The following is a 13581-nucleotide window of genomic DNA, read 5'->3' on the forward strand; positions in this document are numbered from 1 at the left end:
GTCCCATCCACTAACATGGAGGGGGTGGAGCTTATGACCTATACCGCAGCCAGTCACCAGGGGGAGCTCTATTTGCTTTGGCTTCACTTTTGAGGAGCAGTTCTGCCATCCATCTTTATACAGTCTATGGTGTAGCCCATCAGAAACTTGCTTGACTAGTGTCTGTTAACGACACTAGTGCAACTAATGTCTGAACTGATGTCTGTTAAAGTCCAGTTGCCACTTCAACATTTTTGCACCATGACCTGGATGACTGAGAACCTTCACAGACACCGCCTATACATGTTTGAGCCGAGAGCTGAAGCCCTCTGAGCTGCTGGTGAAGAAAAGACGCAGGGGGAAGGGGGACGTAAAAATCTGAGAAAGTGTTTCACTGGACGCTAAACTGGTATACGCCCCCAAGTGCTCGATGAGTCATCAGCATTTTTTTAAACAATTTTTCACAAAATGACAAACTCTAAAATATCATTACAAATACCTACATCATTGCTTTTGTTAGTCAAGATACTGACATACAGGTAACATAAAGTGCAAGAAATATTGTTTTCCATAGGGACTTTAACTATGAGCATTTGAAGTCTTTGCTAATGGTTCAGTGAATGAAGCCGAAAGAGCGGATGTTAATTACGTAAATGCGATTTCAACAAACCTGACTCAAAGTGCTGTAATTTGCAGGGACTGATGACAGTGACAGTGTAACTACAATCATCTCTGTCCACTCACCTGTCATTATGTTCTCTGCTGTGACCAAATCACACTACAGTCAGATTCTTTATCTACAGGGAAGAACAAACAAATGTCACAAACAGTGCACCAATCCTCCGTATCAGCAATTACAAACAGACTGCATGCAGTTTAAAATGTATGCAACATACTGTATATCGCACAACAGTCATTACATTCCATCACTGTGAAAAAAGTAAACCAATTCAAGGTATTATAAAAACGAAACTTTATGAGAAATTTATTTCTATCACTGATGTCATGTTTAGTTTGCCGAACATTATTTTAGTGTCTTTTATTAAAAATTTATTCTTTCTTTTATCACAGTTTAGCTGAATTCCTCATGGATCTAGTTAGAGGTGGGAAGGGATTTTAATTCAGCCGTGCATTTATTTTGGGGTTAAAATGGGCAGGTTTACTTTTTTTAAGTGGAGGTTAGCATTTGACGATTAAATTAGGATTATTATTAGGGTTACCTGCTTAGGGTTTAGTCTTCCTTTCAGTCCCGTGATCTACACTCTTAATGAGAGTCAGGCTTCGGGGGTACTAATCACAAAAGAGAGTTCAGATCGCTAAATGGACTTCAGCTTTGATGTTTAAAGCAATTACAGTGCATATACAGGCCTTCTGAGGTTAAATGACACAAATGCAGAAAGAGGTTAGCAGATACATCAGTGAGTTGCAGATAACAGATGAGAGTGAATATCTTGATCCTGCATGGCCCATTATGCTCTTCACGAGCCAGCTTCTAGTGCTGAGGGTATTTAAGGCATTATTATGATAATATACGAGGACTTCTTACCTCTTTTAACTCCATATCATTCTCAGAGTCAATCAGTGTCTGTTTAATGATGTAAAACTTCAGAAAATGGATTAAGAAAAGAAATGTATTAGTTTCTAAATAAAAAGAGGTGATCAAATATTCAAGGACGATTGTGCACTTATTTAGCAGACGATTCATTTGGGACAGGTGGGAGGGTTTTCTTTATGAAACGAGTTAGCTGTTACCTGAAATCAGACGTTTTAGAAACAAGAAACATTGACAAACTGCAGAAAAATACCAATTTAAAGCTCCACAGCCTGTCGTTTAGAAAGTCTTACACACTTGCGTTGAGGTTTATGTCGTTTTTATTAAATGCTTTATGTACAAAGACAGAATACACACAGAACAAAGCACGCATTAGAAATTACACACTGTACATCGTCGACTGCTTTCAACTCAGACAAAAAGAAAGTGTTTTGCACGATCACGACCTCACATTTTGTATCATTTAAAATCACAACATAACCTGGAGGGATTTTTTATATTTTTTTCCCACGTGGTGTTAATTCAGTTTGATACAGAAATCAGCTGTGGGGAGATTTCTGGATTGATTTAGATTCTTAACATTAAACATTATTAAAAGAAAGGTTTAGCTCATTTAAACACTCTGCGTTCGTCTTCAAGGATCGACTTCCATTTGTTGCATTTAATGGAGTTTATTTTTATGTTATTTGAGTTTTCTAAATGATGATTTCTGCAAAGTCAAGCCACAGTCGAGATCAAACAGGAAACTAAGTGTGATCAGATCAGTGCGAGACAAATTAACACCAAAAACCGCCTCTTATGTATTTTTTAGTCAATCTGAATCTCGAAAGTTTTTTTTTAGTCGAGAAAAAAAAATCTACTTAAACCAGAGTGAGCATACAGAGGAGAAAGGTCGAGGGTTGAAAAAATAGTTTTTAAATTTGAAGGGAGAATCACATTTGCTCTGCAGCCCCGGCTAGTTTAAAACCAGCCGTGACTGGAAAGTCATTTTGATTTGACTGCCAAGCAGGGTTTAGGGGCCATTTTTCAAATTAGGAAAAACTGTCAATAGGGTTTGAATAACTATTTAAAACTTGCAAAAAAAGTGCAAAAGTAATTTTACTATTTTTGCTCTCTCCCGGTGACGTATTCTCGGTACAGCGCTCATTTTATGTGTCTGGTAGTGTGTCACAATAGACGGCAACAGCACGATAAGATGTTTCACAGCCAAACAAAAGACTAACGTGTCTTGAAATTTTTGTCTTCTCTCCTCGCTCTAACAACATTTCAAGCAAGTTGTGAAAGATAGCACAGCTATTATAGTCTCTCTGTCAGATCAATTAGAGACTGTGACTGCCTAATCTGACTGAGTTCGACTCGCAAACATTAAAGTGGCAATCTCAAAGGCTCTCTTTTAAATAAATGTCTGGTCAGTCACTATTTATTACTGAATGAGGTAATAATAGTTTGCATTATGAATTGAGTGTCCTGCATTCAGTCACTGCTATAGAAAGACATCTGGATACGAACGCAGAATGCAAAGTCAACGTTAGACGATAGCTGATGGCTCCAGAGATCGCTGCTAATTGGCAAGACACAACTTCTATGTTTATTAAGAAGTAACCACAGCAAATGCAAAGTGTTTTGTTTTGGTAAGGTTAGCGTTTACAGCTATTCTTAGCATTTTGTAACAACAGATCAGTTGAAAATACTGCAAGGAGTAATGGAACAAGAGGGAGCGGGCACAGTGAGCTGTTAGATGAAGAGCTGCAGAGCTGCAGAGCTGCACACCTCTCAGTGAGGTAACCGACTCCTTCCTCTGTGTCCAGCATAAAACCAAATCAGGGTTGATTGCATAACTATGGAGAAAGGTCAGTTATTCTTTAGTGAAATTAAAATCGTCTGTTTTGCTGCCTCCAGAAACAACCGAGACCGAAACCTTCGAGATTGACACTTTAATGATAGTCCCATCGCAGACAATAAATGGAAACCAGTTGATCACAATCATAGACATGACCTACACATCTCAAGTTTAATGTCAAAAATCCTTTGGGCGGGGGGGTGACAGAGGTGGAACGAAGGGCATTGGAACAGCAAAGTTTAAGAATAAGAGTAAATGTTAAATGTTTATTTCCTCATATGTTTAAAAGAAAACTCAATCCAAATGAGAAGATACTGCAATTATGTTGGTTTTGTGGATTAATACGCTTAAGGGTTTTTTTTTTTGTTTGTTTTTTAATATCTGAACGGGATGTCAAAAAAGAAGACAAAAATTGGGAAGTGGGATGTCACATATCTGGAGCACCTTCAGTATCTGCCGTAGGGGTGTTTTCTGTAGCCCCCTCTTGTCAGCCGTAAAACAGGGGCTTTGTGGCTGGGTCGGGTAGTCGCCCACTCCTCCTCTGCAAAAAAACACAGTTAAAGACACAAAGTACAAAGCTGCTGTGGTGAGAAAAGTCACGACATCTGCTATCCTCTCAAAATCCATTTCACCTAAGACCAGGAAATTTGAGCGAGAGAGTTATATCCCAGGTACCACAGGGGCTTCTCTTCACGGAAAATTAATTTCATATGCTCTTTGCCCTCTGTTGGACCAATACTGAGATCTGACTGTCAGCGGCGCCTTCCTCGGAGCCAAATTACATAAAGATGGCCACCTCTGCTGCATGGCACATTGCACTGCTTCCAAATAAGAAAGTGTTTATGAAGCAGAAAATCAAATCATTGCCCCTTTGCTTTTGGTTTGGTCCGACCTCAACACCCCGCTGCACAATTCATTGTGCTGAAAATGAGTGAGCCCGCAAACCTGCTGTGACAACCAGCTCTGACGTGGCCACCCAGTACCTCCACTTCTAATATTTTTACCATTTTTTCCCATATTGAAGTGATATTAAGTGCTACTTTATGGTTTAAGGACATCCGAAGTCTTGTTTATTGTGAAACCGGTTAAAAAAAATCTAAAAATAAAAACCCTTATGAGCAATTTGGATTTACAAGATTGGTTTCTTTTTACCTGAGCACACAGCAGAGGTTACAGCTGATTGAAACAGTTTTCTGGAATAAACCTTTGAGGGCACAAACCCAAAAAGGCAAAAACACTCCACCTCCACTGGTTAGTCCCATGAGCTTCCACTGGCACATTTACTGTTCTAGTCAAATGCAGCTTGCAGCCAGGAAGGCAGACGGGGGTGATGCATACAGGAGTGGTTCCCTGGGTGAGGATGATTAGAAGCGGGCTGCAGCCACAAAGCTTTGTCTTTGTTTCTCGGCTGTGAAACACCTTTTAAATTCCAGTGCAGCAAAAGCCAGGAGTGTGCGGTCAACACAGCACTTTTCTCTTGTCAGAAATTCATTTTAAGAAGTTCCAAGGATGCCTTTTTTTTCAATGGTTTACTCTTCAAACAATCCTCTTGTCTTTAATAAACAGAAGACAGATGACTATAATTTTATGTGAAATATTACTGGAGATATCAAATCGGAGCACAGATACTATTAGTGACAAAAACAATATTGTGTTATAAACCCTAACACAGGGCTTCTCCTGTAGGGTTGCAGATAATCATTATCTGCATTTTCAATTAATTTTTCAATCATTTGGTCTAAAAAAAAAAAAACATCATAAGGCCCAAGGTGATATCTTCAAATTGCTTTTCTCTGTCTGAACAACAGTCCAGAACTCAAAGGAATTTCTGTTAATATCAAACAGAAAAATCAGCAATTCCTCACAAATGAGAAGCTGAATCGGAGGGTTACTTCATTAGTCAGCTACCAATTTGCCAAATCTTTTTTTTGACTAATCAAATAATTTTTTCTTCAGCTCTAATAGCGGGGCTGTGCTGCACCTTTTGCTAGATTAAAGCATTCAAAGTGAACACCGGTAGAGAGAAAGGATGACACATGAAAGACGGCGGCTCATACTCGGATCAGCTCACAAAAACAAAGCTCTTTTGAGGAGCAAATATTCTGCACTTACCATAGCTGTTGTAGGATTCGTCGCTGGGTCCGTGTCCGTATTCGTAGTACTCTGAAATGCTGAACCAGACAGAGTGGAAACATCAGACAAACTAAGGAGAGTGACATGCTGGGTAAAACATTTCAAACAAACAGACTTTACAAGTTTGCATTAAAGTATTCTTACCAACAAAACCATTAAAAACAAATCTAACAACATGCTATTGCACTCTCAGTACTTCCCTGCGGGACCTGTTTCATTCAGCTCTGAGCCTACTGGTTTCTTCTGAAGACACAGACCTTTAAAAATGTCACATCTATATTTATTTCCACATCTATAGGTTACAGCAAATCTTACTCAAAGAGGTGTAAATAAAGCACTTTGCAGGGACTATGTTCAGCTGTGGATTAATGCTTCAATGAGTGTTTACTGAGGCAAGATGGTGTCTGTTAGATTAATGTGTTAATGCAATGCGGGATTAACGTGAAAAAATTTGTTCCTGATCGGAAGAAGTTAGTGACATTCGCATATATAATTAGCCCAAATTTGGCAAATATTTGCAGTTTTGCCACTTCCAGGCTGCATGTTCATTTCCCTTGTGCCTGACGCCTTTTGAGCCGGCGTTTTTTGCGACTAACACGCATATGTTTGAAATTAATTGGGTCATGGCTTCCCAGTCTTCGTTGTCGCGCTAATACTTTAAAGCCCATAAACGCACCAAAGCCTGACAAACGAGTCCGAAAGCTCAGAAATTGAGACAGTGGATTAACGTTAATTATTTCCCCCACCCCCCCCCCCCCCCCCCACGCACAATTTTTCTTGTTTAGAAAACAGAAATGACAAGTTTAGCGCTAGCCACGATGTTAAAATTCCCAATAATTAAACATCAATTAACGTTTTCCAGCTGGGAAAACTGTTAGCAAGAGAAAATAGAGAAACAAAAATCCTCCACCTATCCACGTGACATTCACAACATTTCTAAATGTTTTTTACATTGCCCGTGTTTGACAATTTTCTCACAGCTGTGTTTTTTAATAGAGGGCACTCCGGCATGACTAGCAAGCTTCGCATACGCAGACAGCTTGTTGGTGGGATGAATTCATTGTTGACTTTGGTCTTTTTAATGGGATTTCCTGTTGAGATGTACACCAGCGATGACCCACAAGGCAGCTGGTCACAGAGGGCCTTACACATGCTGTATTGTAAGAAGCAGCAGCAGAAGTACACAGATGGCGACGGCGAAAAGCTTCCCTTTGTTTCTCCAGCATTTGTGTGTGTGTGTGTGTCTGTGTGTCTGTGTGTAAACATTACCTCTTTGACTGATTGCTGTAATTATCCTCATAGGCTTCGTAACTCTCGTCATCATATTCTCCACCATATCCATCATCGTAGCCCTGCAAGGGAACCCAGCAGTGAGCATTAAAGTTGACGCGCCTCCTCATCTCTATCCAGTCTAACTGGTTAGAGTTGAATTTAAAAAAAAAAAAAAAAAAAAAAAAAAAAGCAATCAATGCTTAGTTCCACAGGCAAAGTTATTACTTTGAGTTTGTTATAAGAGAGGAAACAGAAAAATGTATGCCTAACAGAGATTATTGATTAAGGTTTGCGGGGGGACATGTCTCACTAGTGGCGCTTAATGGACACCCTCTGAGTCTCAAACTGCAATATGGATCTAAACTATTGATAAGTAGCTGCTCGGGAAACAAGTACAAAAGCCAGCCAATAGCTACAGTCATGTTCAATAACAATAAAAATGGCTTAACAGCATGAAACGCACAGTAAAGACTTACAACACTTATTCAGACGCACTTAAGTACAGGTACAAAAATAAAAATCAATTCTGCACATATATGAAACCTGTATGTTACTTTCACTTGAATATTTCTAATATTTTACACCTCTTTCAACACAAATGATCCATCGTTCTCTGATTCATCCGTCGTGTTAGATGGGAAAACTGGATTGCTTTGTACAGTGTATGAAATGACAATAAGTTGCCGTTTTCCTTTATTCATTTTACGAACCTCAGCACCTCAGACGATCTGTTAATCCAGTTAGTGACTGCTTACATCTACAGAGCACTCTTTTTCTTGCCATACTTACACAAGTAACCTGGTTTTGGATCCATTCAAGTAAACATTATAACTCGGTCAGAAGCAGAAGCCACAGCAGAGCCACTTAAGAGGCTTGTATTATTAAATCCTGCAATATTAAATTGGCTAATGTGGCATGTTAACACCACGCTCCTAGTACTTCAGTGCTTTGTCACCATAAATCATGCAGTGATTGCATAATATCAAGATCATCAGATCATCAGACACTGAAGGTCGGAGCCTCTTTTCAACTTTTTATTAGTTGTGGACTCAAGGGTATAATTTACACTCGAAACAGGGTGGACATCTCGTTTGAAAACTCTATTTTTTGGACACCTCGCTTTTATAGTTTCCATTGATTTACTCCTAAAATCCTTTAAAACTGAACAATGTCCTTTTGCTGTCTAGCTGCCAAAAGCCAGATCAGAGAGTTGATCAGAATGTAGATACGCTCGTCAGAGTTGCTTTCAATTACGACTGTGCAGTCTGAGCGATTAAGTTTTATGAGCTGAGGTAAGTGCTTAGCGCACTTTTATTCCCCTGGGTTTTTCCTCTCAGGAAACTTTCAGGCTGCCCTATCTTCCAGGAATAGAGATTTGGAACAAGTACTTGATGGGTACCAAGTTAAATTAAACTCAACTTATTGTCAACGCAACGGAGGCAAACGACCAACAGGAGGGGCTGATGTGGTTGATTAACATACTGTACGACACAAACACACTAAACAGAGTCGCCCTAATGCAACATCCACTGCTTTGGTTCCTACAAGAAAGGCAGGCACCTGCTTCGGGGCCCCCGGTCAGTTGGGAGGCCTTGAGGGCTGACAAACTTTAAACTACAACAATGGCAATGTGGCAAAGTGGCACAGGAGACCTCCCTAATGATCCCCAACATGACGAAATGACTAAAATACGAAATGATGTTAGTTATTTGATGCTATAGAAACTGGATGTGACATCATGATGACTTACAGTTGCCATGACAACTGTTCTGTAAAGCAGCCCAGTAGGGCCGCGAGAGTAGGAAAAATAAAAGAATGAAAGAAATAGGTACAGTGTATAATCCAACATATCTTTGTAACTGGGGGAGGCAGAGCGCAGCGCAGTATCGATCAAATAAAAACGCGAGTGATTCTAGAGGAAGTGTGGGGGGGGGGGGTCTTCAATAACGCAACTCCACTCTCAGACTCTGGCTCCAAACTCGCCCATACACCTGGAATTGTAGTTTGAATTCTCAGTTTGACCAATGGAAAGAAGTCGAGACGCATCATCCATGTTTTATACAGTCTATGCTTTATGCCAGAAATTGTAGTTTCACCTCCTGTAAGTCATTTAAGGGTATTGATTGATTGATTGATTCATCTTCTGTAACTGCTTGTCCTGTGAAGGGTCGCGGGGGGCTGTACCCAGAGAGAACCCATGCAGGCACAGGGAGAACATGCAAACTCCACACAGAAAAGCCCCAGTTGGCCTGGATTTGAACCCAGAACCTTCTTGCTGTGAGGCATCAGTGCTAACCACCACGCCACTGTGCCGACCTATTTAAGGGTATTTTTTAATGTAATTTTTTATAATGAAGCTAGAAATTATCATCAATTGAAGATAATTATCCGTGCTCCTCAAGATGGAACGATATGCATGACCATGTGACAGGGGCCTCAGTTACAACAATTACATAAAACACCTCCAGCAGAGAAGATGAGCTTTATAACAGCGAATTAGGTCACCAGTGTTATATTGTTTTTTTTCTGAATGTAAGACACGAATCACTTTAAAATGTCTCAAACGTGTACATTTGTGATTCATTATTAAAGCATTAGGAAAATATTGAGTGTCTGGTACTGGCTTATCACTGCATTCCCAGGCCATATAACGAACTGTGGAGAGAGTTTGGGTGTAACGTATATTCACACAGACGACAGAGCGGCTGAAGCGACAAGGACCATGCCAGGATGCATCAGGTGGTCGATTCTGCAAAGCCTGGCTCGACATTTCCAGATAGTAAAAAAGAAAAAAGAAAACTCATAATTTCAACTACATTAACTAATGAAATAATAATCAAGTTGCACTGAATTGCAATGAATAATTGTAGTGTAGATTTCTAACAAAGATTTTAATTAAATTTCAGATTTCTTTTTGTACACAAAAATAACTTCAATGAATCTAATACTGTGCTGCAGGGGCACCAGGTGCCCACCGAGCACACTGGAGACACCATCGGCAACTCCAGGCTGCCATGCATACTCAGCCTTCCCAAGCCAACTCTGCCCCCACCTCTCCACCACCTGCACTCATTATTAACTGTGAAAAATGAGAGAGACGCCCTTTATTTTGACTGCATTTACACATATTCCTGTATAGCTGCTTAAAAAAATACAGATCTGTGAATGTCCCTGTGTCATAACTGACCGGACTCCAGACTTCCACTTGTTTTAATTTCAGGAACTGTCTCGTTTTCCACAGCTGCTGCAGACATTAGTCACTCACTGCCTCCAAGCTCCACATGAACATTATGTAAATCAATATTCATGAGAAATCTCCACTGACCACTTATTGTTAACTGTGAGAGTGTAGTCAGTGAGACTTGACGCTCATCAAAGGTTGGATTTTGATTCATAAAGAGGAAAAAAACATAATCAGTCTGTTAGACTGCTATAATTATATGTTAATGGAGGAAATAGCATTCACCTTTTTTTGGAGGTGCGGGGGTTAAAAACGCGTGACCTCCCCACTCCTGAAATCAAACGTACTCCTTTATGTGAACCGATCCCGCCTGAAGAAAGCACTTCAAATTTATTCATGACTGAAAAGATAATCAGTCTCAGCAGACCAAAGGTTCACATAAACAGCCTCACCTGAAACCTGGAGGAAGGCCAAAGTGCGTGCACAAGAGCAGCCCTTTGGCTATTGTCCTCTCTTGTAATTGCTGGATCTAGCTCATTTAAAGAGATTTAGCGGAGTTTCAAATGCTTATGTTTCTTTGTCATCCCAATCTAATCTCTTCTAATCCTCGCTATTTCGAATCAGGCTCCACTTGCGATGCATGCGAGCGCTCGGTTCATTTTATGGATCGAAGGAATACGTTCAGTAAAGTAAAATGCGGGGAAAGCTTCAATGTAACCGGTGTATGCCAGGCGTGGTACCAACAAGCGCATTATTCCTCTGTGGCTGCCTGCAACAATAGAGTCTTGCATTAGGTGTGGTGTAATGCTTTGTGACACAAAAGCGGAGACGTCGCAGTGAAGGACATGAAGTGCGGCAACACAAAAGAAACTACATTTAAGGCACTTGTACATTTTCTCTGGCTCCCGCCGGGTGATGCTGATTCAAACAGCCCCGGTTGCCTGTGTGGTTTTATTTGTGTGAACACGAATTTGACTAAATTAAAGTTACGGATTATGTCAGGGATTTAGTTGTTCAGGGGAGCCTGCACTTCTCATTTCATTGGAAGAGTCTTTTTTTTCCTACAAAGGCAGAGTCACAGATCTGCAGTAATTAAACATTTTGTCAGCAATACCATGCGGAAAACTGCTCCACACACCGGACCACAGCTGTAATAGTGGATCAGCCTCAGTCTGAGATATTGCCTGTGGTTGGTGCCTTCAGCATTGTCCCTGCTACTTAAAAACAAAAGAACAAATGATACAGATGCTGAATTTATTTGCTCTCATCACAGTCCAGCTTACCGTTTGTGGCTGTTTACTCAGATGATGTGCGCGCTCGGCTCTCCGTAAGGAGCGTATTGATAAAGTTATCTCGGACTCACGCTGCCGTTGACATTTCCGATCTCAGCAGCTGTCTGGTTTATGCTTCAAATACAGTTTCTAAAAAAAAATGTGTGTTTTCATTTGAAAACTTAAAACCTGTTTGAGCTGGCGCATTCAACTGCAGCTTACAATAAAAACAGCAATACTTGTGGAACAGTGGTGTCTTTTTTTTTTACAACTTTCAGCTTATAGCAACAGTTCTAGCTTGGCCTGAGACCCAGACTTGCTTTTAACTGCATTTGCTATTTAACTCAAACATCCTGTGCCGTCTGGTGGTTCAGCTGTATGTGCAAGGTGTTTGGCCTAGACTGCCTTCAAATAGGGTAAGTGAAGTAAACTCGATATGAACAGCCTTCAAGCCGCTCTTCTTGGAGCATTCACAACCTCGTAAGTGGCAATTTCCGTGTTGTATCCACAACTTTCCATGTCGTAACCATGAGTGCACATGAGTTCTTTTTAGGCAGCTTGAGTGTACTCTCCAGTGTGATCCTCCCCTAACATGGAAGCACGAAAACACACACAGAAGGTTGTGTACCCAAATGTGAAAGACAGCATATCTTCAGCCTTAGCAGGAGGCTTCAGAATAATCTAGCTCTTTGCTGCAGGGTCAGTCTCGTTGGAAGATATTTGAAGGAGCACTTTTGGTCTGGCATGTATTTTAAAATTGTACTTAAGATTAATTACAGTGGCAGAGGTTTAAAAACTCTTTGACCTTAATTATATAAAAGCAAAAAAAATATGTACAGCATTCAATGGCAAATTATGTTGGATGAAATTATGCCATGAACCTGCACATTCTCAAAGACTGATCAGGCATAACATTATGACCACCTTCCTAATATTGTGTAGGTCTCCCTTGTGCCTCCAGAACAGCTGTGATTCATCAGAGAATGGACGTGGACCTTCTGAGGGTGTCCTGTGGTGTCTGCTAACAGAATATTGTTAGTGGGGGTCTTTGGGTCCTATGGGTTGAGGGGAGGGGCCTCTTGTTCCAGTGCATCCCACAGATACTTGATCAGTTTGGGATCTAGTGAATTTGGAGGCCAGTGTGAGGCTTGCACACTGCTTGCTATGGGTCATTGCTATGGGTTGGGGGTGCCTGGTCTGGTCTAGGTGGGTGGTACGTGTCTAAGTAACATCCACATGAATGCCAGGTCCAAAAGTTTCCCAGCAAAACACTGAATTATCACAAAATAGTCAATGTTATTGACTTCTCCTGTCAGTAGCTACAATGTTCCGGCTGACTGGTGTACATGTATAAGATATAAAGAATGACTCTGGTGGGACTCGAACCCACAACCTTTGAATGACATCTCAAATCTATGACTAGAAGTCCAACGCGCTGTCCATTGCGCCACAGAGCCTGCAAGAAGATGACTTTGGCTTAGAGGCATGTTTCAATCCTGTGAAAAATACCTCTGCAGGCAATTGGATAGTCCTAAAAACCAATCAGCTTAGCAGCGCGCAGATGACATGCACAAGTATGTGGCTGTTACTCTTGTGGCCGCTTAAAGCCGACCCAAATCGTTTGATCCAGACCAGCTTTGCCTCCACAAAGGGCTCGTGGACGGGGAAAGGTCAGGCTGGCTTCCATGCTCGAGACTTTCGGTAAATTCACGAAATTTGATGCGTGGCAATTTGTGGGAAAATTGAAACGGCTAGAAAGTTGCAGCTTGTCATAAAATACTCAAGTGCAGGACTGTGACATTCTTGGAATGATTAGAAACTGTGACACTTTGCCTCTGCATTACAGCAATTCAGTGTGGGATAACCACCAAGCAAACGCCATTCATTGAGGGAGACAATGAGACATGGTTGTACTGAAGCAGTGAGAACGCCTGTGGGTGAAGCTACCTAAGTTAAGATCTGTTAGTCAGACTTTACATATATGATTTGTGTAAGCACTTATTTCACAAAACAAGCCGTAGGACATTTATGGATTTCTTACCTACATTATTTAACAGGGATAAAGAAAACCATAGAACGAAGCATCAATCAGAGTCCCCATGCTGACAGATAACATCGTCAAACGTTCATCACTGTCTGACATTTTCCTCTGCCGTGTTGTGTGTCAGTTTCACACCTCTTTGACAAGGTAGTACGTGTAAATAGCCCTGGCTCTAATTAATGAGGCTTTAATCCTCTAGTTTGACACTCATCTGTAAAAACAATTAACACTGGTCCTTCTTAACAAGGCTGAGGACATAAATCAAATGTTAACACAAGAGCGGAGAGTCCTCGCTCAGTGTAATTAGGACAG

At 40.8% G+C, this 13581-nt stretch overlaps 1 protein-coding gene across 2 annotated transcripts in view; it reads right to left on the bottom strand.

Moving 5' to 3' along the window:
• Positions 1-3033: 3033 nt before the first annotated feature.
• The window catches only part of khdrbs2 (KH domain containing, RNA binding, signal transduction associated 2), a 65169-nt gene continuing 54621 nt past the window's right edge, over positions 3034-13581 (bottom strand). For both annotated transcript variants that reach the window (XM_084562432.1, XM_084562431.1), the window contains 3 exons: positions 6774-6856; positions 5484-5542; positions 3034-3912 (listed from right to left, as the gene is read on the bottom strand). In XM_084562432.1, the coding sequence (XP_084418558.1) occupies positions 3818-3912; positions 5484-5542; positions 6774-6856 (237 nt within the window). In that variant the 3' untranslated portion in view covers positions 3034-3817. The remainder of the gene's footprint in view (positions 3913-5483; positions 5543-6773; positions 6857-13581) is intronic.

Source organism: Chelon labrosus (assembly GCF_963514085.1).
Source record: "Chelon labrosus genome assembly, chromosome: 15".
Lineage (NCBI taxonomy): Eukaryota > Metazoa > Chordata > Actinopteri > Mugiliformes > Mugilidae > Chelon > Chelon labrosus.